General features: G+C 39.3%; 1 protein-coding gene across 1 annotated transcript; it reads right to left on the bottom strand.

The window, feature by feature from the left end:
- Window positions 1-150: 150 nt before the first annotated feature.
- LOC116565416 (cytochrome c oxidase copper chaperone) lies at window positions 151-7,712 on the bottom strand. Its single transcript, XM_032298974.1, has 3 exons — window positions 7,494-7,712; window positions 5,408-5,496; window positions 151-292 (listed from the first exon to the last, which is right to left on the bottom strand). Exons 1-2 carry the CDS (start codon window positions 7,598-7,600, stop codon window positions 5,412-5,414), a joined length of 192 nt encoding a protein of 63 aa, XP_032154865.1. The 5' UTR covers window positions 7,601-7,712; the 3' UTR covers window positions 151-292; window positions 5,408-5,411.
- Between the last annotated feature and the right edge of the window lie 16,499 nt (window positions 7,713-24,211).

The following is a 24,211-nucleotide window of genomic DNA, read 5'->3' as shown; positions in this document are numbered from 1 at the left end:
ACAGATACCAAGTTCCCAGAATGACACAGTAATAAGAACATAAGAACCTTGCCACAAGATTTGTTGGTATATATCCTTTACCGGGGGGGTGGGTGGGGTGGGGAGGGGAAGCCACTTGAGCAAATGAGGAACACAAAAAAGAAACACAACTTAAGATCTTTCACTAGTAATATTTTACTTTCTTTTTAAAATAAATTATAAATACTTTTTCCACATATCAAAGTTCATCAAAGAACTCCCAAAATTAATCTTCTTCATTCTTCAGGAATTATTTATTCACACACCAGACCACCTACAGAAAAAGATTCATTTTAGAAAGTCAGATTTCAAACATCATGCAGATCTATGGAGTTAGGGAATTCAGACCACTAGAAATGAATGCCTCAGATAAGTAATTAACTAATTGCCCTAATTATTCCAAATCAGTCATAAAATTCAAAATCAACATTTTAAAATTCTAGGTTTGTCTAACTAAAAACATCACTGAGACTATTCATGATATTGTTCACTCTTTAGAAATTTTTGAAGTAAAAAACACTGTGTGTGTGTGTGTGTATGTGTATATAAAATACATGTGTGTGTGTATGAGATACATATATTTCTCAAAAATATCTTCGAGAAAAGGCTAAAGCAGTTATTTTTACAGATATTCAAGAGACAAGACTTGCAAACCCCTCTTTGCTGATTCAAGTATGCCTGGCGAAGATCCACAAAGTAGAAGGCAGAAGGTCAGCTCAGTATACAAGGCACTTCCTGTGGAAAGTTACTTAATCCCAAAGGCAAAATAAGGGCAACTCTTTTAAAATTCAGTTGGAAAAATCAAAAAGGGAAAGTAGCAGAGATACGGTTGCTGATCTAATCAAGTCAGTATCAGGCTTCTCACACTGCTCCTAGTGCCTATCCTAGAAGATTGAGAACAATGCTACGCATGTAATTAAATTGGGGTAGCTAACTCTTCAAGTCTAATGCAAATACCTCCCTCATTTAGCTGGTCACTCCATTTGGTTTAGATAAAGAGAAACCACATCAACATACAAACATCTGAACCCTCTCTTTTCTAAAAGGCTCAAAGGAAGAATACACTTACAGAAAAGTTTAAATGGAAAAGATAACCAACAACGAAGCTATTCAACCTTTCAATGATAGCAGTCCATAGCACTGTTAACCACTTTTGCTACTGACTACATATCAAAAGGGGCTAGCTATGTGGTGGAAGATCCTGGATGTAAACCTGTTTGGTTATATCTCTGGATGTAATGTCCTTGACTGGAGGGATAATCTTTCTCCTCTAGGCATTTTCCAGGGTCTTTTTTTATTGAATGAATAAATGTTTGAATGGCAGAAATTACTCTTTCTGGATTATCTTGAGATCATATTTTCATACATAATCAGTTGTGTGTGTGTGAAATTCAGCACATTTTTAAGCATCCAACTGTTAAGTTGTTAAACTTGAGTGTCACCACTACTCAGTACTGGTCCTTTAATTTCTTTCAATGATTTTAGTCTCCAAAATGGGTTCTTCAGACTTCTTCTGACTCCCAAAGGCAGAAAGATAGTAACCATCCATTTTCTCCTTATATTTCTAATGAGGTTCTAGGTTCTACTTTCTCTTTTCAGTAAAAGAAGCAGTCATAAAATAGAAAAAAATTGTCTAGAATCACCACCATACCTATTTTTTCTTGAGTTTTCAAGTCTCTGCCTTTGCTACTGCTAATCTAGGAGTTTCTCAATCAACAGGTGCAGACCAAGGCCCAAGTTGTGAATTTTGGAAAACATTCTTCAGCTAATTCTGAGATGCACCTCTGGGTAAGAATCACTGGATGAATGTAGCCTAGTTTCATGTTAAGTATAAAAAAATGTATAATAGACTTTATTCCCCATTTACTGCACTTGAGGTATAATTAAGATCTACTTAGGAATAACATTAAAATCTACAAAGGTTTTTTAATTAAGGAACTTTCATGATCATTGCCAGAAAGATCTAAGTTCGCAAAATATTTTCCTTTAAAGCTATTCTCAAAAAAACATGGTCTAACAGTCTAAGAAATACCAATTAAGGTTATTGTATAGCAATGCAGACAGCTGTGTTGGATTTCACCCTCCAGCCAATGGCCTGTTTACTGGGTTATATGCAACTGTACATTTCAGTAACAGGTCTTTCTAATTAGCATTCATAATGAGGTTTTAAGATTGAAGATCAAGATTATGTGCAATCCTAAAAATGAATATGTTGGCATTAAAATCTCATTAAGTACAAGTGAAGTGTAAAGTGCCTATGATTTGGAGAATATGATTTAATCTGAACTCTAATTTAATTCCACCACTATCCATCAACTTGAGCAAGTCTTTTTTGACTTCACTGTGCCTCCGCTTCGCCATGGAGGCTGGGGAAATAGGACACCTGGGACCAATGAAGATCCAAACACCCAGTCCTGTTCTAAAAACATTATTACACTGAAAATGGAAAACACGGCAGTTTGAATTCTTAGAAAGGTCCTATATGGATTCAGATTATTCTTCTTGTAACTAGGATTCAAAAATACATAATCAAGTCATATACTTAACAGACCTCAACTGAACTATTTTGTTCTGAGTTTTACAGATGATTTATTTTACATTTAATCATCACAACAACTCTATGAAGTAGTTTGGGCATGTATTATTACCTCCATTTTATGGATGAGGAAACCAAGGTACAGAAAGTTAAGGACCGCCGGGCGCAGTGGCTCAAGCCTGTAATCCCAGCACTTTGGGAGGCCAAGGCGGGTGGATCACGAGGTCAAGAGATCGAGACCATCCTGGTCGACAAGGTGAAACCCCGTCTCTACTAAAAATACAAAAAATCAGCTGGGCATGGTGGCGTGTGCCTGTAATCCCAGCTACTCAGGAGGCTGAGGCAGGAGAATTGCCTGAACCCAGGAGGCGGAGGTTGCGGTGAGCCGAGATCGCGCCATTGCACTCCAGCCTGGGTAACAAGAGCGAAACTCCGTCTCAAAAAAAAAAAAGAAAAGTTAAGGACCTGCCCAAGACCACACAATCAGTTAAACAGCAGATTTTCTAAGTCTAAAGCTTTTGCATTTTCTTTTATACACAAGTGAAGTACATACATCATTCTTACTCTGCCCCAAAAACATAAAGAAAACTATGATATCATATGGTACTTTTGAATATATGCCACTTATAACAATTGTACCACCTTTGTGGTTCAGATGAAGTCCAAGATAAGCTTTTGATATTCCTGAAATTAGCATTTCTTTCATTTTTTAAAATTATCCCTTTTTATCAAAGCAGGTTCAGCACAAGCCTATAGCTTATATAGCTAACTAGGGAGTTAGATTATGAACAAGGAAACCATGTACAAATTTTGAGGTCGCATCTGTAAAAATAGTTAATAAAGTACACTTAAATTTTTTAAGAATACACTCCCTTTCAAATTTACTTATTTTCCAAAATGGTTCATTATGGGATTTCTTTAAATAACCATCTAGTCTAAAAACTACTTAAGTATATCATATACACAACAGAAGATATACCATACTATATATAGAATCACAAAATGTATTATGGTTCTCTTTTTATAAATAATAAGTGAAATTCAGAGGATTAATGTCTTGATGAAGCTAAATGTAGCTGAAGTGAAAAACATGCTAAACTAAACATCAGGAGAATAAAAATAAAGCCCTCAGGACTTTCAGCCTAGACTGTTTTCCATTACACAGTAACTTCTTATCAGCTTGTGACAAGTTCCTTATCCCTCTTTTTTTATAGCTCAATGAGGAAGACGAGCCATATGCGAAATTCCAAAGAGGCAGGAAAGAGGTGCAAGGGAAAGAAGCCAGGGTCTCCAGTACTAATATACTGGCATGTGGCTTTGGCATTATCTCTCAGCTATTATTAAGTTAAAAGTGGTAATGTGGTGTAGAAGTTAGGGTAGAGGCAAAAAGCAGAGTCAGCCTAGAAACCGAGGTTCCATTTCTGGTACTGCTCAACCCAACTTGGGGATCTTTTCATAACCATAAGTCTTAATTTCCTTATTTATTCATTCACTTAATTAACAACCCTCCTTTGGGCACCTACTATGAGCCAGGCACTGTTATAGGTGGTGGGGATATGACAATAAATGAAATAGAAAATTCTTACTTTCTCAGAGCTTACATTCTAGCTGTTGTGAAGCAACACAGATGATTAAAAATATATATAATATCTAGGTGGCAGTGTATAGAATAGAGTAGCCACTAGCTACATGTGGCTATTAAAATTTTTAAAAACCAAAAATTCAGTACTTCAGTCTCACCAGCCACAATTCAAGTGCTCAGCAGCCACATATGGCTAGTAGCTACCAGACTGGCGCATGCAGATACAGAACACTTCCATCTTCACAGAAAGTTCTGTTGGGACAGCACCATGATAGAGTGATGGGAAAGGGATGCTAATTTATATGGGGTGTTGAGGGAAAGCCTCTCTAAAAAGGAGACTTTTGAAGCAACCTGAGTAAAGAGTGTGAGTGTAAGCTAAGTTGATAACTGAAGAAACTGAAGAAAGAGCTTCCAAACAAAAGAATATCATTTATTTGTGGAATTGTTGGACACAAATCACTTAAGGTCCCTTTCAGCACTTAAATTTGGATTCAGAGTTCCAAGTTCTTTTAAAAAATGGCCTGAAGCTTTAGTTTTATTAGAATAAACCATGGCATAAAAGAAATAACAACAATTGCATTTTCATTTTTCAGAAAGCAATATTTCCAGGGGAAACCTACTCACTACTTAAAAGGCACAGTGGCTCACGCCTCAAATCCCAGTACTTTGGGAGACCAAGGCAGGAAGACTGCTTGAGTCCAGGAGGTTGAGACCAGCCTGGGCAACATAGTGAAACCACATCTCTAGAACACAATACAAAAAATTAGCGAGGAATGGTGGCCCACACCTGTAGTCCCAGCTGCTCAGGAGGCTGAGGAGGTGGGAGGATCACCCCAGCCCAGGAGGTTGAGGCTGCAGTGAGCTGTGATTGTGCCACCTCACCCCAGCCTGGATAACAGAGTGAGACCTTGTCTCAAAACAAACACACACACAAAACAAAAAACACAAAGCATTTACTGAAGTCCCACAATATTAGAAACAAGAGAGTATTTTTCTTTTAGTTCCTTCAGTCAATTTTCCTAAAGCCATGAGACCTAAAGGCTTTTGTCAAACACTTTCTTGAAAGTTAAATTCTTCCCTTCCCCAATCTGCTAAATGCCTCTCAATTTACTGACACAATTTACTCTGTTTGAACGGAAAAATCGTGTTTTTTTAAAAAATTGATACTTAAGCATTTTATATTAACCAGGTGAACTACCTTTCAAATAGAACACAGCCTGATTGCTGCTAAATCTGTAAAGCAATACACAAATTTGAAGCAATAAGCTTACCGTTTCATATTTTAAATCCTAGGGCTCTCATGCATTCCTTGTGAGCCTCAATTAGATGTCCACAGTGTTCTTCTCCTTTCTCGATGATACTATAAAACAAAATGTACTTGTTATCTAAAGAGGCATTAAGCACATTATTAAGTATGCATGACAGGGATGGGGAGTGAGACAAAACATGTGGATAATGGAATGTGGCTGGAGTTAAAACAAATGCTATTACATCAAACAGCTTTGTTTTTATTTGATCTTATGATATTTCCATGCCTATGAAGACATTCCACAGATAAGTAATTTTGGGGGGGAAATCTGATAAGAAATAATCACGCATATCAAATATTGCCTCTAGTCAATATCCCCAGAATAACATTGCTTTCTAAAGAAATAAACTGACTGAATATTTATGCTAAATGAAAGGGGCAGAGAGAACAGCTCAATTTTTTTGATTATCACAGAGAAATTAACTTTCTTATTCTGCCCTACATTCAAATGCAACAAAATAAATCTAATTCTAATTACAAGACATCCAAAAACATAAACATCAAAAACCTCTGGTAACCAGGAGACCAAGATGAGACCCCTCATGATGATCAAAGAACATTTTACTTGTAAAATTCACCAAGTAAAGACTAGGACTACACAACTTTATTTCTAGGGCCTGAAAATGTGATTTAGCAAATAATCAAGTTAAGCCAAATTCACTAACAAGTAAAAACTGACTCCTGGCTATGGACATCTGGGGAGAACCCAAGTTGTCTGAGGCAATTGAGGCAAAAGAAATTTAAAGAAGGGAAGAGGTTCTCCTTCCATGGAAACTCTCTACCCATCCTTCAATAGCTCAATAACTAGCCTGCAAATGGGAGATTGGGATAGTGAGCTCCTTATGAAGATAATAGCCAGCATTCATTGTTCATTCATTGCTATATATACTGTGCTAGGCACTTGGGATGGCTTACATCATTAACCCTTACACTAATACCAGAGAGGGTTTCTTTTATTAGAGCCATTTTATAGACACGAGGCTCAAGATCACCAGGTTAGTGGATCAAGATTCAAATCCTGACTGTGGATCCCAGGCTCTTAATCATACTGCCATACTATTCAAGGTTCAATAGCACTTAACTGTTACCACTGGAACAATTTGTTTAGACTGGTCTTTCAATTCTCCCTTCACAGTATTATTTACAAAGTACTGAGGATTAATAAAAACACTGAGCTCCTACACTCTATCTCATTATGGGACTTATGATTTCTTTCTTATATCTACTACTTTGGAAGACAAAAGGGGCTAGAGGAAGAGATGCACATTCAGGTTATGAGACGACATACTTTAATGAGGTTAAAAATTGAGCTGTTCTCTGTGCCCTACACTTAGCATAAATATGTTATTCGGCCAGTTTATTTCTTTATAGAGCAATGTTATTCCTTGGATATTGACCATAATGAGATATAAAACGAGAACGTCTAAACCTTTTGTGGATTGCCAATCTAGATAACTATTCTCAGTACTATGTCCCCTGCGCCGTAGACTGGTTGATTTTCAACTTTTAGTTGCCTTAAAAGGGCTTAAGGAGAACTCTTCAGAACTGTAACGAATGTACCCTGTGTCCTACTGTCTCTAAATTTTGGGAGAAAGCCTTAGAAATTACCAGAAAACCTTTCCTGTTTGGTCTTAACAAATCTTCTATCATAGCCCTTACCACGTGGCACATAAGTCATTGGTGTTATGTCTCGATTAATTAAGCTGCTTTATATCAGGATCCATCTTTATCCACAGACATTTTCGGACCTAACGCAGTGCTTAACCCGTAACAGATACTCAAAAAACATTTGTAGGAAGGAAAGAATGGTTGAAACTAGCTGTTCTCCTCTCTCCTCATCGTTTCCAGGAACTAAGCTATGGGATAAGTCAACAGAAAGCCGACCACGAAACCTACAGGGCCCAGTAATTATCTCCAGAGCGCCGCAATGAAAGGGGGGAGGAGGAGGGTGGACGGAAGAGGGCAGAGGGCACAGGGCAGAGGCACAGGAAGGCACAGGCCGCGGCCCGGGGGCTCGTCGGCCATGCCCTCTCCCGCTGCACACTGACCACGCATCGCGCGCCTTCTTGGTCTCCGGGCAGGCGCAGCAGGGCTTCAGCGGCTTCTTCTCCTGAGACTCAGGCGGGGCAGGGTTTGAGTCGACCAGACCTGGCATCTTTCGCGCCAAAAGCAGCTACGAGCGCAGATAGCCAAATCTATACCAGCCTCTATTAACGCCGATTCGTCGCAGGCACTTCCGGTAGTCGCTCTAAAAACGACAGGAAGTCCTGCCTCTCTCTGACAGGTGGGGATTTACAAAGAGCGCTTGCGCAGAAGAGGCAAAATTAGGGCCTTAACGCGGTGGTGCCTCTTCAGCGCATGCGCAAGATGGCCCGCTGAAAGGTCACCGGGACTGTAGTGTTTACACTCTAGAACTCTAGGTCACAGAGTATTTGTTAAATCAACTTGGGGACGGCTCATGAAGAATGAAAGCAGCAAGACAACAGAGAGATCTCATAACACCCCCTCCTTCCCTCCCAATATCGAAACGGAAGCCCAAGATGGTGAAATGATTTATTCAAGTCAAACAGTAGAAACCGCAAGTGAAAGCCAGTTCCCTTGAATAACAGACTAGTTTTCCCTTTTTCATGCTGGGGTATTATCTGCCTTCTTCCTGATCCCCACACACTGCAGGTCTTTCCTGTCTTTTATTGACCTATTTAAAAATGAATAGCAAAGACATTAGAACCACCCAATCCACAACTGTTGGGGAAATTTAAAAGGTCCTCTAACCCTCTATACACCTCTTATGCACATGAAACCCTCAGCTAACTTGCGTTTATAGCGCCCCTCCAACTGATTTGAGTTCCGTATGAATTATTCAGTCATATTCGTTAATATACTAATGAATAAAATTGAAAAATACTTTTCCATAGCATTTCCTCAGGTACATAGGTAAACCGCTGCCCATCTTATTTGCAACAAAATTAATATAATCATTTGATTTTTTTCCTGCAGAGAATTGTTGGAAACAGGCAATAAACTTTTTTTTTTGGAGACAGGGTCTTGCTCTGTCGCTCAGGCTAGAGGCTGGAGAGCAGTGGCACCATCTTGGCTCACTGCAACCTCCACCTCCTGCATTCCAGCTATTCTCCTGCCTCAGCCTACCAGGTAGCTGAGATTACAAGGTGCGCGCCACCCATCCGGTTCATTTTTGCATTTTTTAGTAGCGACGGGGTTTCGCCATGTTGGCCAGGCTGGTCTTGAGCTCCTGACCTCAATTGATCCGCCCAGCTCCGCCTCCCAAAGTACTGGGATTACAGGCGTGAGCCACCGCGCCCAGCCAATAAACTCATTTTTTACAGCAGGACGTGGAGGCATTGTTCAATAGCTGCCTGGTGATGGGTATTTTTAGGTACTTAAACATTCAGTATCACTTCATCAAAGTTTGTTTCTATATTATAGATATTTCGTTCAGGGAATCTACAGGGTGTCTGTCAACTGGCGCTTTATAGGAGTAATTTCTATATGTGTATTTTTCAAGTTACTAAGACCATCCCCATTTTGTCATCTGAAAACTTTCAATAAGCACAATTTTAATCTCTTTCTGGATTGATATGTTTAATAATACAACATTTTACCCTCATGTTCTAAATTCACCCTCATCTATTATTATCAATTCTTTCAACTAGGTGCTAACTCACATTTTTCAGAATCTTGCTAATCAAACAGTGCTTCCTGAATGAGCAATATCAACATCACTTGTAAACTTAATTACAATAAAATGTAGTTCAACAAATCAATGGGGAAAAGAAAATAGGCTAACCACCTGGAGAAAATTAAACACTACCTTAAAAGGAAGAGCTCCAGATGCATTAAAGACCTACATGGGAAAGGTTGAAATATGAAATTAATAGCAAATCGTGGAGGAGAATATTTTAATACTGAGGGATGGGGAATAACTTATGTTACAATGTTTCAAAAGTAACAATTGTACATAAAAAATTGAAGAAATTAATTACACCAAAATAAAGGCTTGAGGTTTTACGTACAATACTATAAAGTTAACAAATAAATGGCAAAATTGGGAGAAAATATTTGAAATCTAAATATTTTAAAATATTTTTTCTTGCCGGGCATGGTGGCTCACACCTGTAATCCTAGCACTTTGGGAGGCCGAAGTGGGTGGATCACCTGAGATCAGGAGTTCAAGACCAGCCTGGCCATCATGGTGAAACCCCATCTTTAAAAAAAATAAAATAAATAAAATATTTTTTTTTTTCTTTCTTTCTTTTTTTTTTTTTTGAGATGCAGTTTCGCTCTTGTTGCCCAGGGTGGAGTGCAATGGCACAATATCGGCTCACTGCAACCTCCGTTTCTTGTGTTAAAGCGATTCTCCTGCCTCAGCCTCCCAAGTAGCTGGGATTAGAAGCATGTGCCACCATGCCTCGCTAATTTTGTGTTTTTAGTAGGGACGAGGTTTCTCCGTGTTGGTCAGGCTGGTATCAAACTCCACCCTCAGGTGATACATCCACCTCAGCCTCCCAAAGTGCTGGGATTACAGGTGTGAGCCTCCCCGCACCGCCTAAAATATTTTAAAAGTTAAAAAAACTGATGTGTTCACTTAGAATGTGTATTCAGTTGAAACAATGTAACTTTCAGCCACAGTTTCTTCCATATACGTAGCGCTGTTCAGTTTGTGAACCATCATTTAATTTTCATGGCAATCAGAATTATTATCTACATTTATAGATGGGAAAAAATTGAAGTTCAGAGGTGCACATGATTTGTTCAAGCCTGCATAACCTGAAAGTGGTAGTCCTGAGCCTCACCGTCTTCTCCCTGTATTCTGTCTACTATCCTACTTAATTTATCTAAATGCAAAAGAAGGCCGGATGCAGTGGCTCACACCTGTAATGCCAGCACTTTGAGAGGCTGAGGCGGGCAGATCACTTGAGGTCAGAAGTTCGAGACCAGCCTGGCCAACACATTGAAAACCCAGATCTACTAAAAATACAAAAATTGGCCAGGAGCGGTAGTGCACACCTGTAACTCCAGCTACTTGGGAGGATGAGGCATGAGAATCACCTGAACCCAGGAGGTGGAGATTGCAGTGAGCCAAGATCATGTCACTGCACTCCAGCCTGTGTGATGTAGGGAGACTCTGTCTCAACAAATTAATTAATTAATGCAAAGCAAATATTTCTTATTTTAAAAGTAACCATTGATCTGTATTCAGTTGTGCTATTGCATTTTTATGTATAGGAAATGAACAAGGACGAAAAGAAAGATAAATATCTAACAGTCTAGGGGATTAAGAGAATTGAGATAAACAGTAGAAACAGATTACAGACCAAAAGACTAAAACAGCTTTTCTGCAATTGAGAAGATTTTTTTACCCACTGTCACTCCCTGCTTCAGGGAAGGAAGGGTACTGGCTGTGATGAGGCTGTTTGTGACCCTCAGGTTAGCTAATACTGGTAGGCCTCAGGTAAAGAAGTTGAGTAGCAGCCCTTTCTGCACCACACTTCTTTAACCTGCTGTGTCCCGGACGTTTACAAACCTTTTCCTTACTGAGTGTTGTAACACTTACACTCTTTCAACAACTGCCTCTTCAGCATAAAATATTCTCCTGACTTTGAAAAAAGAAAGGCCAAAGTCCTTTTCAAAGTGTAATATTTAGTCATTTGTATCTAGCTACTAAACTGTCCTCTTTTATTTCAGAATGGTACAGCTAACCCACATATGTGGGGTACTTTTCCTTCTACCTTTTAATTTATATGAAATAAGATGGTTTGCGCTAGCTCATACCTGTAATCCCAACTCTTTGGGAGGCTGAAGCGGGCAGATCACTTGAGGTCAGGAGTTTGAGACCAGCCTGACCAACATGGTGAAACCCTGTTTCTACTAAAAATGCAAAAATTAGCCGGGCGTGTTGGCAGGCGCTGGTAATCCTAGCTACTTGGGAGGTTGAGGAAGGAGAATCCCTTGAACTAGTGAGCCAAGATGGCACCACTGCCCTCCAGCCTGGGCAGCAGAGTGAGACTTTGTCTCAATAATAATAATAATAATAATTTTATATAAAGTAAGCTTAAGGTCAACTTTTGATTGTTATGTTATCACTATGCTTTGCTTTTCTTCTTTTTCTTTATCATTTTTTATTTTCTTACCCAGCCTAAATGCTTTCATACTTGTGGGATGGCCTGCTTTGGTATTAAAGGAAAAATAGGCACATATAACATATGAAATGTATCATTTCCTATTCTACCCCAACAAAAATCTTAATTACCCACTTCCTCCAAGAAAAATAATTTTAGAGAGCTGTAATTCGAGTTTAAATTGACAGTAGGTGGCTGATGAATACCAAATAATAAAAGATAAAATTCACCCATCTGTTTTACAAAGGCAAATTTGAGATTAGTTTGATTCATATGTTTTATATCAAGCTCTTGCTCAATTCTGCTTTTAACCAGGATTGGAACTCTTTTAAACCTTTGGAACTCTTTGCTATTACTATAATTGCTAAATTAGTAGGTATTAAGACTTGAAATGGTAACTGTAATGGACTTTTTCATAGCACAGTGAATATGTTTGTTGTGTGTTATTGAATGGGAACATTAGTTACCAGTGATACCAAACAGCAATTCTGTGGATGCATGGCAGCCCTGGTAATGCCAGAAGCAACAACTAAGAAAATGCTTTCTAAAATCTTTCTATGAGAAAAGTATTTTTAGCCATTTTTCGGGCCTAACTAATCCTAGGTGTGGCAGCTTTACCAAGTAAGGTTGAGTAGTTGTAAGCAGAGAAGGAGTGACACCATATGTTGAGAGATAAGAATTACAAGACTTAAATTCTCATTGGTCTAACATAATATGTCTACTTTGTATAAACTTACAAAAGTAAGATAAATTTTGTATCTATATCTGCCCCTGCAAAGAAAAAAAAATACTTTCCAATTTCCACAGGTAAATATGTACTGTACAACATTCTCTATATCTGCGATTTTATTCCAATTGCCTGCCACAGTTTTATGACTGTTGGTTGTATTAGTCTGTTCTTATGCTGCTTTAAAGAAATTCCCAAGACTGGATAATTTATAAAGGAAATTATAAATTTATTTATAAATTAAAATTAATTTATAAACTGAGTTTAATTGACTCACAGTTCTGCATTGCTGGGGAGGTTTCAGGGGACTTACAATCATGGCAGAAGGCAAAGGAGAAGCAGGCACCTTCTTCACAGGGCGGCAGGACAGAGTGAATGCCAACACGGGAAATGCCAGACACTTATAAAACCATCAGATCTTGTGAGACTCACTCACCATCACAAGAACAGCATGGGAGAAACTGCTCTCATGATCCAATTATCTCCACCTGGTTCCACCCTTGACACATGGGGATTACAATTCAAGATGAGATTTTGGATGGGGACACAGCCAAACCATATTATTGGTAGAAGCCTCCAAGCTGCTAGGTCACAGAGAAGGACAATTTATTACTTATGGCAGTAGCAGCAGCAGAATATCAGCATTTTTGTGCCAGTTCCCTGAGCTCCAGATCCCGCAGGGTGATGTGAAGAAAGCCAGATGATATCCATATATGCATTGGGTTGAATTACAGGAAAGGAACAGTGAACTTAGGAAATCCAAATCTTTAGCTATGGGCAGTAAAAATGTCTGCCTTTTGCTCCCAAAGTAGACACTATCTTTGTCTTCCAAGGTTGTTTCCTGCAAGAGGGAACAAGGGCAAACAGTGCCTCCCCTTGAAAGACATGCAGAAACATGTGCACCCATGGAGAATTATCTCCCAACATGACTAGGTACTTTATTTTAATTAAATTTTATGAACTAACACCTCTGTCCAATATCAGAGTTTTTTTAAATACAAGTAAACTAAATGACACAACCTAATTTCACAAAGGTTGTGTATTAGTTATTTATTGCTATTACTATGGACTGAATGTTTGTGTCCTGCCATAATTTATATACTGAAATCCTAATCCCCAATGTGATGATATTTGAAGATGGAGTCTTTGGGAGATAAGTAGGTTTAGAAGATGTCATGAAGATGGAGCCCCCAAGGTGGTATTAGTACCCTTATAAGAAGAGGAAGAGACCAAAGCCCTTTTGTTGGACCCATGTGAAGATACAACAAGAAGGCAGTCCTCTGCCAGTCAGAAGTAAAGCCAGGATCCCTGACAGAACAGAATTGACTGGTACCTTGATCTTAGACTTCTCAGCTTTCAAAACTGTGAAAAATAAATGTTATTTAAGCCATCCAGTCTATGGTATTTTATTATTGCAACCCAAGGAGACTAAGACAGCTGTGTAACAATATTACCACATACCTGGTGGAAATACATATGTATTATCTCACAGTTTCTGTAGGCCAAGGGCATTACTTAAGTGACTTCTTTGATTAGGGTCTTATAAGATTTGAATCAAGCTTTCAGGCAAGACTGTGGTCTCATCTGTGGTTCTACTGGGGGAGAATATGCTTCCGATCTTACGTTGTTGACAGAATTTGGTTTCTTGCTATTGTAGGACTAAGGGCTTTGGTTTCTTGCTGGCTATCAGTTGGAGGCTAACCTCAGCTCCTAGAGGCCTCTTGTAGTTCCTTGCCACATAGGATTCCCCAACATGGTCACTTACTTCCTTGAAGCCAGCAATGGAGAGAGAGGCACTCAGAAATATGGGTATTACAGTCTTATATAAGAGAATCATGTAATTACATCTATCCTATCACGTTTGGCATATTCCGTTGGTTAAAATACTCAAAAACAGGAGATCATATGAGAACATGAACACCAGGAGGTCAGGATCCAGGGGGCCACCTTAAGAATCTGTCTACTACAGTTTGATTATCTAAAGTGAAAATTGATTATACAAATGGAGTCATTCCTGTTATACCCAACTAAAATTTAGAGATAGAGGACCACAGGGGTGAAAAAACACTCAGGTCTCAAAAGCCTGCTGCAGAAACTATCCCACAGGCCCAATCCAATGGAACAGCTGCTACAATTTTAAGACTAGTTTGACAACAAATGGCTGCCATCAAAGCTTGTTTTACCTGGTAGCTTTTGCCACCCAGCAATCAGAGCTCACGAGCGCCTGCAAAATGCCACAAGCACCAATGAACTTTCTTTCATAACAACTTATATAACCTTTCTCCTTTCCCAATGAAACCCCAACCATTTCCTTTTTCCCGAATATATTGGAGACCACCTCAGTTTGTGTGTTTGTCCCAGATTATAGTCCTATATCTTTGTTTATTCCAAAATAAACTCTTTTTGCTTGGAGATTAGTCTCTATATATTTATCTGTTATTGACATTACATGGTGTCGGAAGTGAGATGCAAAGCAGATTCACTTTGGAAAGATAATGGCCCCTGGAACTATGGTGTGCTCACAGTCAGACCCCTTGAGCCCCCTACTTCCACTGGTGATCTTTTTTCACCCCAGTGAGTCTTTCTTGGGTTATACATCTTTTTTGTTTTGTTTTGTTTTTTCCTCTGGATTTGAGTTATTCAGCTTTATTTGGGATTTCTTTATGAAGGGCCTTTCCTCTCCTATTCATAAGAGATTTGAAGAAGGCTTTGTCATCTTCCCAATGAGTATGTACTTTACTCTTTGGTTCATTCTGTGTGCTTGGTTTTTATTTTGGCTTTTGTGTGTTTGGCTCTGCACTGACTCACTTGGATACATTTATTTCCAAATGGACTTACCAAATTCAAAGATATACCAAAATAGCCTCCCCACTGGGTACTCTAGCTTGTTATATGCTTAAGTACGATGGTCCATCTTCCTATTCTTTCTTATCTTGATGGACCAATTACAATAAAGAAAATTTGGAATTACAATGGCCATCTTAGGGTTCTCTTGAACTCCCTAAACTTGTTTTTCTTAAAACTAAATTAGAAGGCCATGGCTACAAAATTAAATTGCCTGAAAGGGACATATACTTTAATTGGTATCTTGAAGCATCTAAATGTATCCAAGCCTCAAAAATCACCCAACTCCAAAATGCCATCTCTAAGTTAACTGAGACAACTGAGATAAACAACTAAAAGGAAGATTTTAAAAGGCCTTAGAAACTCAGAATTTTTCTGTTCCCCTGGTACCACCACCTCTCTCTCCTTTGTACTCTTCCCTTTCTGAACACCCCACTCAATCCTGACACATCCTCCCCTACTATCCTCCCAGGTTCTGATCCCCATTCTCAACCTATAAAAACTCGTCCCTTAGATTGCCTATATCCTTGGACTAGAATTTCCAAAAGTTGCCCAGGACCCTCTTTGCTTTGCTGGTGAATTTAACACTACAATTGAAGCTTACAAGCCCAGCTTCTCTGATCTTTATCAACTTGTCCACATGCTTGTGGGAGAAGGCCAGGCTAATCACTGGATGAGAAAACGTCAACTGTGGCTGGGTGTGCTGGCTCACACCTGTAATCTCAGCATTGTGGGAAGCCCAGGCAGGCAGATTGCCTGAAACCTCAACCATTTCCTTTCTGGGGTTTCCTTTTTTTCCCCTAAACTTATTTTTCTTAGAACTAAATTAGAAGGCCATGGCTACAAAATTAAATTGCCTGAAAACTCCTGAGGTCAGGAGTTTGAGACCAGCCTAGCCAACATGGCAAAACCCCATCTCTACTAAAAACACAAAAATTAGCTGGGCTGGTGGCATGCATCTATAATCCCAGCTACTTAGGAGCCTGAGATAGAGAGTTACTTGAAACCTGGAGGCAGAGGTTTTAGTGAGCCAAGATCACACCACTGCACTCCAGCCTGGGTGATAAAGTGCAACCCTGCCAAAAAAAGAAAGAAAAATGACAATTGCACACACCCTGTATTAGTCTGTTTTCATGCTGCTGATAAAGACATGCCCAAGTCTGGGCAATTTCCAAAAGAAAGAGGTTGAATTGGACTTACAGTTCCACATAACTGAGGAAGCCTCACAATCATAGGAGAAGGCAAGGAGGAGCAAGTCCCATCTTTCATGGATGGCAGCAGTCAAAGAGAGAATGAGGAAGACGCAAAAGCAGAAACCCCTGATAAAACCATCAGATCTTGTGAGACTTATTCACTACCACGAGAGCAGTATGGGAGAAACTGCCCCCATGATTCAATTATCTCTCACCAGCTCCCTTTCATGGGAATTACAGGAGTACAATTCAAGATGAGATTTGGGTAGGGACACAAAGCCAAACCATATCACACCCCTAACAGAATTTAGAAAGACCCATCCTCTTCTCCCTAGAAACTGGCTTATAATATTGGGAGCAGGCATGACAACTTGCAAAAAGTTTATATAGGGCCATACCCAAAGCATTCCCTAAAGCCATTGATTGGAATAAAATTCAAGCACGTATCCAAGAATCAAATGAACCAGTTCACAACTATTATAACAGACTCTAGATTGTATTTAAAGAGAATTCCAGCCTTCCCATGGACATTGACTCTATTAGAATTGCCTTTAACCTTATGTTTGTTAATGGTCTCTCCTAAAACTTGCTCAGTTAGTAAAAAGAGCTTTCATCAAATGAGAATACATGCCAACTCTTTACCTTGTTAATTTGGCAAATCAATTTGATAGCACCCTACAGGACACCAATAAAAAGAAGACTACTAAAATCCCAAACCTCCAATTACAACAGATGAAAGGTCCCAGAGAAAACATTTAGGGCTCTGAATGGCACTATTCCTCTAATTCATGAAACTCCCTTCCTAGCATCTGTCATTATTGTAAACAACCTGGCCACAGGAAGAAAAACTCTTATAAACTTAACCAACCTAAATAGTCTTCTTCATTTAGCCCTTTGACTCCTACCTCTTAAAGAAAGGGATCCAAAACTATACAGGAACTTTTACCAGTTCTTCCCTTTAACCTCCTTGGCAATGAGGTCCTACCTGTTCTCATCGACACAGAAGCAACCCTATCAGTGCTAAATCCCACCAACCTAAGCCAGGCCCTGACTTGGAGCAATACAATTATTCAGATGGTAGGAGTTTCTAATAAACCACTGATGGCATTTCTAGCCCAGCCCATTGCTTTTTGCCTTGGGTTTTTACAAGATACCTATTCTTTTTTACTAGTAGAATCTGTTTCAGCTAACTTATTGGGATGAAATTAAAAAAAAAAAAAAAGTCATGCTGGCATCTCTTTATCCCTAAAGGAAGACTTAATTTTAGAGTCTGATAAGCCCAATAGCCTGCCAAACTCTACCAATAATCTCCAACTCATTTGTTATGTTTTCCCATGCACTAAAGAACTCTCCATTGAGCCTCAGAGTTCCCTATTGGAAAAGAAAACTGTCTCTTTAACAGCCACATCATCAAAGGATGTTGGGAGAATTCATAAAGCACCCTCAATCAAAATCCAAATTGATCCAACCAAGCCCTTGCCTAGTATTAAACAATATTCCTTAACCAAACTGCCTTAGATCCATTATTGAAGAATACAAAACTCAAGGCCTAGTAATTCCTTGTACCAGCCCCTAACACTACCACCCTCCCAGTAAGAAAATCTAATGGTTGAGGATGGGGAGTTGTTCTGGATCTCCATGCCACAAATAACATTGTTATACCCTGTCACCTCATGGTCCCAAATATACATATTCCTGTTCCCAAATCCACATACTGCTGACTTCTGTACCTACTGATAGTGAATTTTTTGCTGTTATTGACCTCTGTAGTGTCTTCTTCAGCATGCCTGTTCATCAAACTAGTCAATATCTGATTGCCTTTACCTGGGAAGAACAACAATATACTTGGACTGTTATGCCTCAAGACTCTATGGAAAGCCCTTCCTACTTTTCTCAAATTCTGAAAGCTAATTTACAAAATGTGACTTTTCTTCAAGGCTTACCCTTACTAAAATATGAAGATAATTTACTTCTTTGTTCTCTCTCACACGGGCAGCCTGTGAGATACACAGTATGCATCTTTTAAAACTGCTGGCCACAAAAAATCATAAGGTTTCTAAGAAAACATATAACTATAATTAAGATCAAAGCTAAATATCTAGGTCATCTGACTTCTGGAACAGGACTACATTTGGGCCCTGAACAGATCCAAAGTATCCTGCAGTTCCCCAAATCTAAAACTAAATGGTAACTCAGAGAGTTTCTTAGACTTGCTAGATACTGCAGTAACTGGATACTTAATTGCTCAACCCCTGTAAATCCCATGCAAGATCTCTAAACCTGATCCCATTGTTTGAGAAGAATCTAAAAGTATTGCATTTACTAAATTAAAGGAAGAATTACTAAACCCCCCACCCTCAGACATCCCAATTATCTAATCCTTATTTTCCTTTTTGTTTATGAAAAAAAGGAAATTCCTTGGGTGTCCTAACTAAATTGAGAATAACACTGCCCCCATTAGATAGTACAGCCAATAACTAGATAATGCTCCTGTTTTGGAACTATTCCACCTACTGCTCTGCTAGTTAAATCTACAGAATATATAATCATGAGATCTCCTTTGACCACTTTTGTTCCTCATTCTGTTGAAGCTCTTAAATTCCCATCATACCCTACATCTTTCTAACAGTTGTCTTAGCTCTTACGAACTTCATTTACTAGCTGCTCCTCACGTAACTTTCTTTAACAATCTTAATCCTGCATCTCATTACTGCTTCTTTCTGAGGAAACCCCCCATGACACTTGCCCCTGACTATCTTTTGGCTCCCCAAAAAGATTTGCAAAAGAGCCTATTAGACAATGCTCAACTGTCATGGTTTACAAATGGATCATATTTAAAGGATGACACTGGCAAAGAGTGTGCAGAATATGCAGTTATTACCTCTTTTGAAGTATCTCAAGCTATCTTTTTACTTGTGGTTACTTCTGTGAAACAGGCTGAGCTTTTGCCCTTACTTGGGCTTACCTCCTTGCTAAAGGGAAATCTACTAATCTATATTTACAGGCAGTCAGTATGTTTTTGAGGTTGCTCATGATTTGGGCGTGTTATAGAAATAACAGTTTTTTTCACTTTCACAGATGGCCAAATTACAAATGGATCGTACATACAAGACTTACTGGATGTCATCTAGCTACCAGCTGCTTTGGCTATTATCAAATTTTCTAGACATTCAAATCTACATTTTTATGGAGGTGAGAGTAAACCACTTTGCTAATAATGCAGCAAAGAATGCTGCTATTAAAGGATCATTTGATCAAATATCTGTTATGGCCCCAGTAAATGAACTTTCAACAAATGATTTAAGAATAATTACCAAAGAGGCCAGGCACAGTGGCTCGTGCCTATAATCCCAGCACTTTGGGAGGCTGAGGCAGGTGGATTGGTTGAGCCCAGGAGTTTGAGACTAGCTTGGGCAATATGGCAAAACCCCATCTCTACAAAAAACACACTGAAAAATTATCTGGGCATGGTGGTGCACATCTGTAGTCCCAAGTACTCAAGAGGCTGAGGTGGGAGGATCAATTGAGCCCAGGAAGGTAGAAGCTACAGTGAGCCATAATCAAGCCACTGAACTCCAGCCTGGGTGACAGAATGAGACCCAGAAAGGAAAAAAAAAAAAAAAAAAAAAAAAAGAACAATTACCAAAGATGCACAGAATTGGGCATCAGAAAGCAAAAAACAAAACAGAGCTGGGCACGGTGGCTCACACCTGCAATTCCAGCATTTTGGGAGGCCAAGGTGGGTAGATCACCTGAGGTCAGGAGTTTAAGACCACCTGGACAATATGGCAAAACTCTGTCTCTACCAAAAATACAAAAAAAATTAGCCAGGTGTGGTGGCATCCACCTGTAATCTTGGCTACTCATGAAGCTGAGGCACAAGAATCGCTTGAGCCTGGGAGGCAGAGGTTGCAGTGAGCTGAGATCTTGCCACTGCACTCCATCCTGGGTGACAGAGTGAGACTCCCCTGTCTCAAACAAAACAAAACAAAACAAAACAAAACAGGCTGGGTGCGATGGCTCACCCCTATAATCCCAGAACTTTAAGAGGCCAAAGTGGAAGGACTGCTTGAGGCCAGGAGTTTGAGAGCAGCCTTCACAATACAGTGAGAACTGGTCCCTACAAAAAAAAAAATAACAAAATTAGCCAGGTGTGGTGGTATGTGCCTGTAGTCCCAGCTACTCAGGAAGCTGAGGCAGGAATATTGTTTGAGCCCAGGAGTCTGAGGATGCAGGGAGACATGATCACACTGCACTCTAGCCTGGGTGGTGGAGTGAGATTCTGCCTCAAAAACAACAACAATGAAACCAAAAAAGGACCATGATCTGGTTTGATGAGCAAAAGGAACTCTGATTTGGACCTGATAACAAACCAGTTCTTCTAAATTCAAGGAAATATTCACTATTAACTACAGTACATAATTTGACCCATTAGGCAACTGACATTAATTTCTTTCATAAAACAACATTGGTGGGGAAATATTTTAAAAGCTACTAAAATACTTATTTGACTTTTATGACCCGTCCTAAATTTAACCTAGGAAAATCTGTATAGACTGCTCCTGGACATTTAAATTTACCTAATAGGCCATTCAGGGTTTGGCAACTGAAATTTTTCCAACTACCTCCCTCCCATGAGTATATATATGTATTGGTTATGATCTGTATGTTTTCCCATTGGGTGGAAGGCTTTCTTCGTAGATAAGCTACTGCTTCAGCTATGGCCAAACCTCTCTTTGAAAAAAATTATCCCTCCTGGCCGGTTGCAGTGGCTCATGCCTGTAATCCCAGCACTTTGTGGGGCTGAGGTGGGCAGATCACAAGGTCAGGAGTTCAAGACCTGCCTGGCCAACATAGCAAAACCCTGTCTTATTAAAAATACAAAAATTAGCTGGGTGTGGTGGCCCACGTCTGTAGTCCTAGCTACTCAGGAGGCTGAGGTGGGAGAATCGCTTGAACCTGGGAGGTGGAGGTTGCAGTGAGCCAAGATCATACCACTGTACTACAGTCTGGCCCCAGAGTGAGACTCCATCTCAAAAAAAAAAAAAAAAAAAAAAATTATCCCTCCTTGGGGAACTTCACTTGAGCTTCACAGTAACCAGGGAACACACTTTACTGGCCACGTGGACTTCTTACTATGCTTACCATGTTATAGGACTTATATTGTGTTTAACATCCCCAATCTTCTGGCCTGGTAGAATAAATAAATGGAACCATAAAGACTCAGTTTGCAAAATGTAGAGAAAACTTGAACCTCACTTAGTTTAAAGTTCTTCTCTTGGTATTATTATTTGAGAACCACTGGTTTTAGAGCCCGCAAATTTCCACCTTTTGAAATAATCACAGGTCATCCTATGCATTTAACACCCACTGACTTTGACCCTCAATTGTTGAAAGGAGAGATACCACAATATTGTAAGGGAATTATTACCATAATGGACAAACATATTTCGGTAGAAAAATATTTTCACAGTGTGCTCCTGGAAGACAAAAACCTAAAGCAACAAGACCTAAAGCTACAACCTGGTGATTTTGTCTATTTTGAAAAGACACCTATATGAAGACCCTCCAACCTCATTGGAAGGTCCCATATCAAGACCTCCTCACCAATCCCTGTATCATCAAACTCAAAGTCATTGACTCATTGATCCACATCTCTCATTTTAAAAGGGCTTCTACTTCTGCCTGCGCCAGTACCCCAGCAGGTAATTTAAAGTTTACCTGAGTTGAAGGAGATGACAATTGAAATAAACTGCTATTCCCAAGATGTCCAGACCTGGCCAATATACACTTTTCCTTTTATTATTGGTCTCTTCTTATGTGATTTTATTTTCCTGGAAAAATGATGCTCTAACTTGCATTTTCTAATTTATTTCCAAAATGAGAAACATAACTGATTTGTTGGATTTGCTACCAAAAAAACTTCAATCTCCATGATGCAAGTGAACTCCTGGTCTACCTCATAACGGATTTTACTTATATTCCCCATGTCACTGTTCTAATTATACATCTAATACTTTTTACAAGGTCAAGATTTTAGACTCACATATTCAGATTTCCTGTTTCACCCTAACGTTACCTAAGATTTACAAAAAAGGCATTGAAGTTAGATTAGGATTATGCAAACAACATGCTGATAGAATTCAAGAGAAAAGAAATTTGACAGCTTATAAAAATATTTATGACTTTGGTCCTCTAATTGTTGATGACCATCAACAGTGCGATAGTTCAATAATAGAACCCTGGATAATTACTGTTAACACCTCCCTGCAAGTAACTGTTAATGCACAAGATACTCCATCTACATGGAATTACCTGGCGTACCACATTGGGATACATTTTCATCTGTGGGGGAGTCTACAGTCAACCCTATTGATGGGCAACATCATGTCTCAATAAATGGAAAATAAAGCACCAATGTGGTCTGGGATATTTCTACATTCAATTTAAACTAACAAAATCTGAACATTGGTTGACACTAACTTTCACCATCATATCAAAAAAGACACTCTACCTAGGGGCATAAACTCAGCAGGATGGGCCTCAGTTGTTAGATCTTTCTTCCTTTGGATTGGGGTTAATACCTTAGCAATAATATTGAGAAATTTATCCCTAACTATCAGAGCTCCAGCTTACTTCACAGCCAAAGCCACGGCAGCTCAACAAACTTCTTATTTTCTTGCTAAAGTGGTTTCAGATGACGACAATGAGTGGTTATCTCATTACCTACAACCACTCACAGATAACAGGATTGCTCTAGATTGCTTATTAGCTGAACAAAGTGGTATTTGTGCAATTGCTTATACTAGCTGCACATGGAAGTAGAAAGCACAATTATGAAAGATAAAGGAACATGCCACCTGGCTCCAGAAAGTTCCACCCAATGCATCTGGACTTTTCAATCTGTTTAGTGACTTATCTTCAAAATAATGTTCATGGTTTAGAGCTATTTTTCAAATGGAATTCATTATACTATTGCTTTTATTCTTGACATTACCATAATTAAATTACATTCTTGTTACCGGTCTAATCTTTGTAAAATTCAGAACACACTCCAATAAGTTGCAAAACACTAATCAAAATCAAATGCTAACTGCAGTCTCAAACTCCTGGGCTCAAACTATCCTCCCACCTCAGCCACCTGAGTAGCTAGGACTACAGGTGCGTGACACCACGCCCAGCTAATTTTGTTGCTGCTACTGTAGAGAGAGAATCTCACTATGTTACCCAGCGTGGTCTCAAACTCCTGGCTTCAAGTGATCCTCTTGCCTCAGCCTCCCAAAGTGCTGGGATTATAGGCATGAGTGACCACACCTGGCCTAAATGCTATGTATATATTAAACTAACTGGTAAATTTAAAATTTTACCTAATGAGCCAGCTTAAACTGGAAATTTTGTTTTCTAATAACATTTGTGGTTTTTTTTCTTTTTTTTTTTTTTTGTTACCCAGGCTGGAGTGCAATGGTGCGATCTCGGCTCACCGCAACCTCCGCCTCCTGGGTTCAGGCAATTCTCCTGCCTCAGCCTCCTGAGTAGCTGGGATTACAGGCACGCGCCACCATGCCCAGCTAATTTTTTTGTAGTTTTAGTAGAGACGGGGTTTCACCATGTTGACCAGGATGGTCTCGATCTCTTGACCTCGTGATCCACCCGCCTCGGCCTCCCAAAGTGCTGGGATTACAGGCTTGAGCCACCGCGCCCGGCCTGTGGTTTTTTTTCTGATTGAACTGATGTTTTCCAAAAGTACCAAATGCTGATGTAGTAGCATTTAGAAGCTAAATGTAACTACTGTGTAATGTAGTAGTAAATGTTACTGCTGTATATAACATTTACTACATAGTAACTTATGGTATGTAGCTGTTAGT

This window comes from Sapajus apella, unplaced genomic scaffold, assembly GCF_009761245.1.
Source record: "Sapajus apella isolate SASKATOON/1434 unplaced genomic scaffold, GSC_monkey_1.0 scaffold40, whole genome shotgun sequence".
NCBI lineage: Eukaryota > Metazoa > Chordata > Mammalia > Primates > Cebidae > Sapajus > Sapajus apella.
Note: the sequence above shows the minus strand (reverse complement) of the source record. Positions and strands in the feature narration are given on the sequence as shown.

What these genes read in the sequence shown, in the direction of transcription:
- LOC116565416 (XM_032298974.1), bottom strand. Translation starts at nt 7,600, where the DNA reads ATGCCAGGTCTGGTCGACTCAAACCCTGCCCCGCCTGAGTCTCAGGAG. An exon ending in AAGAAGGCGCGCGATGCGTG is followed by an intron (nt 5,497 to 7,493) that starts GTCAGTGTGCAG and finishes TTTGTTTTATAG; the next exon opens with TATCATCGAGAAAGGAGAAG.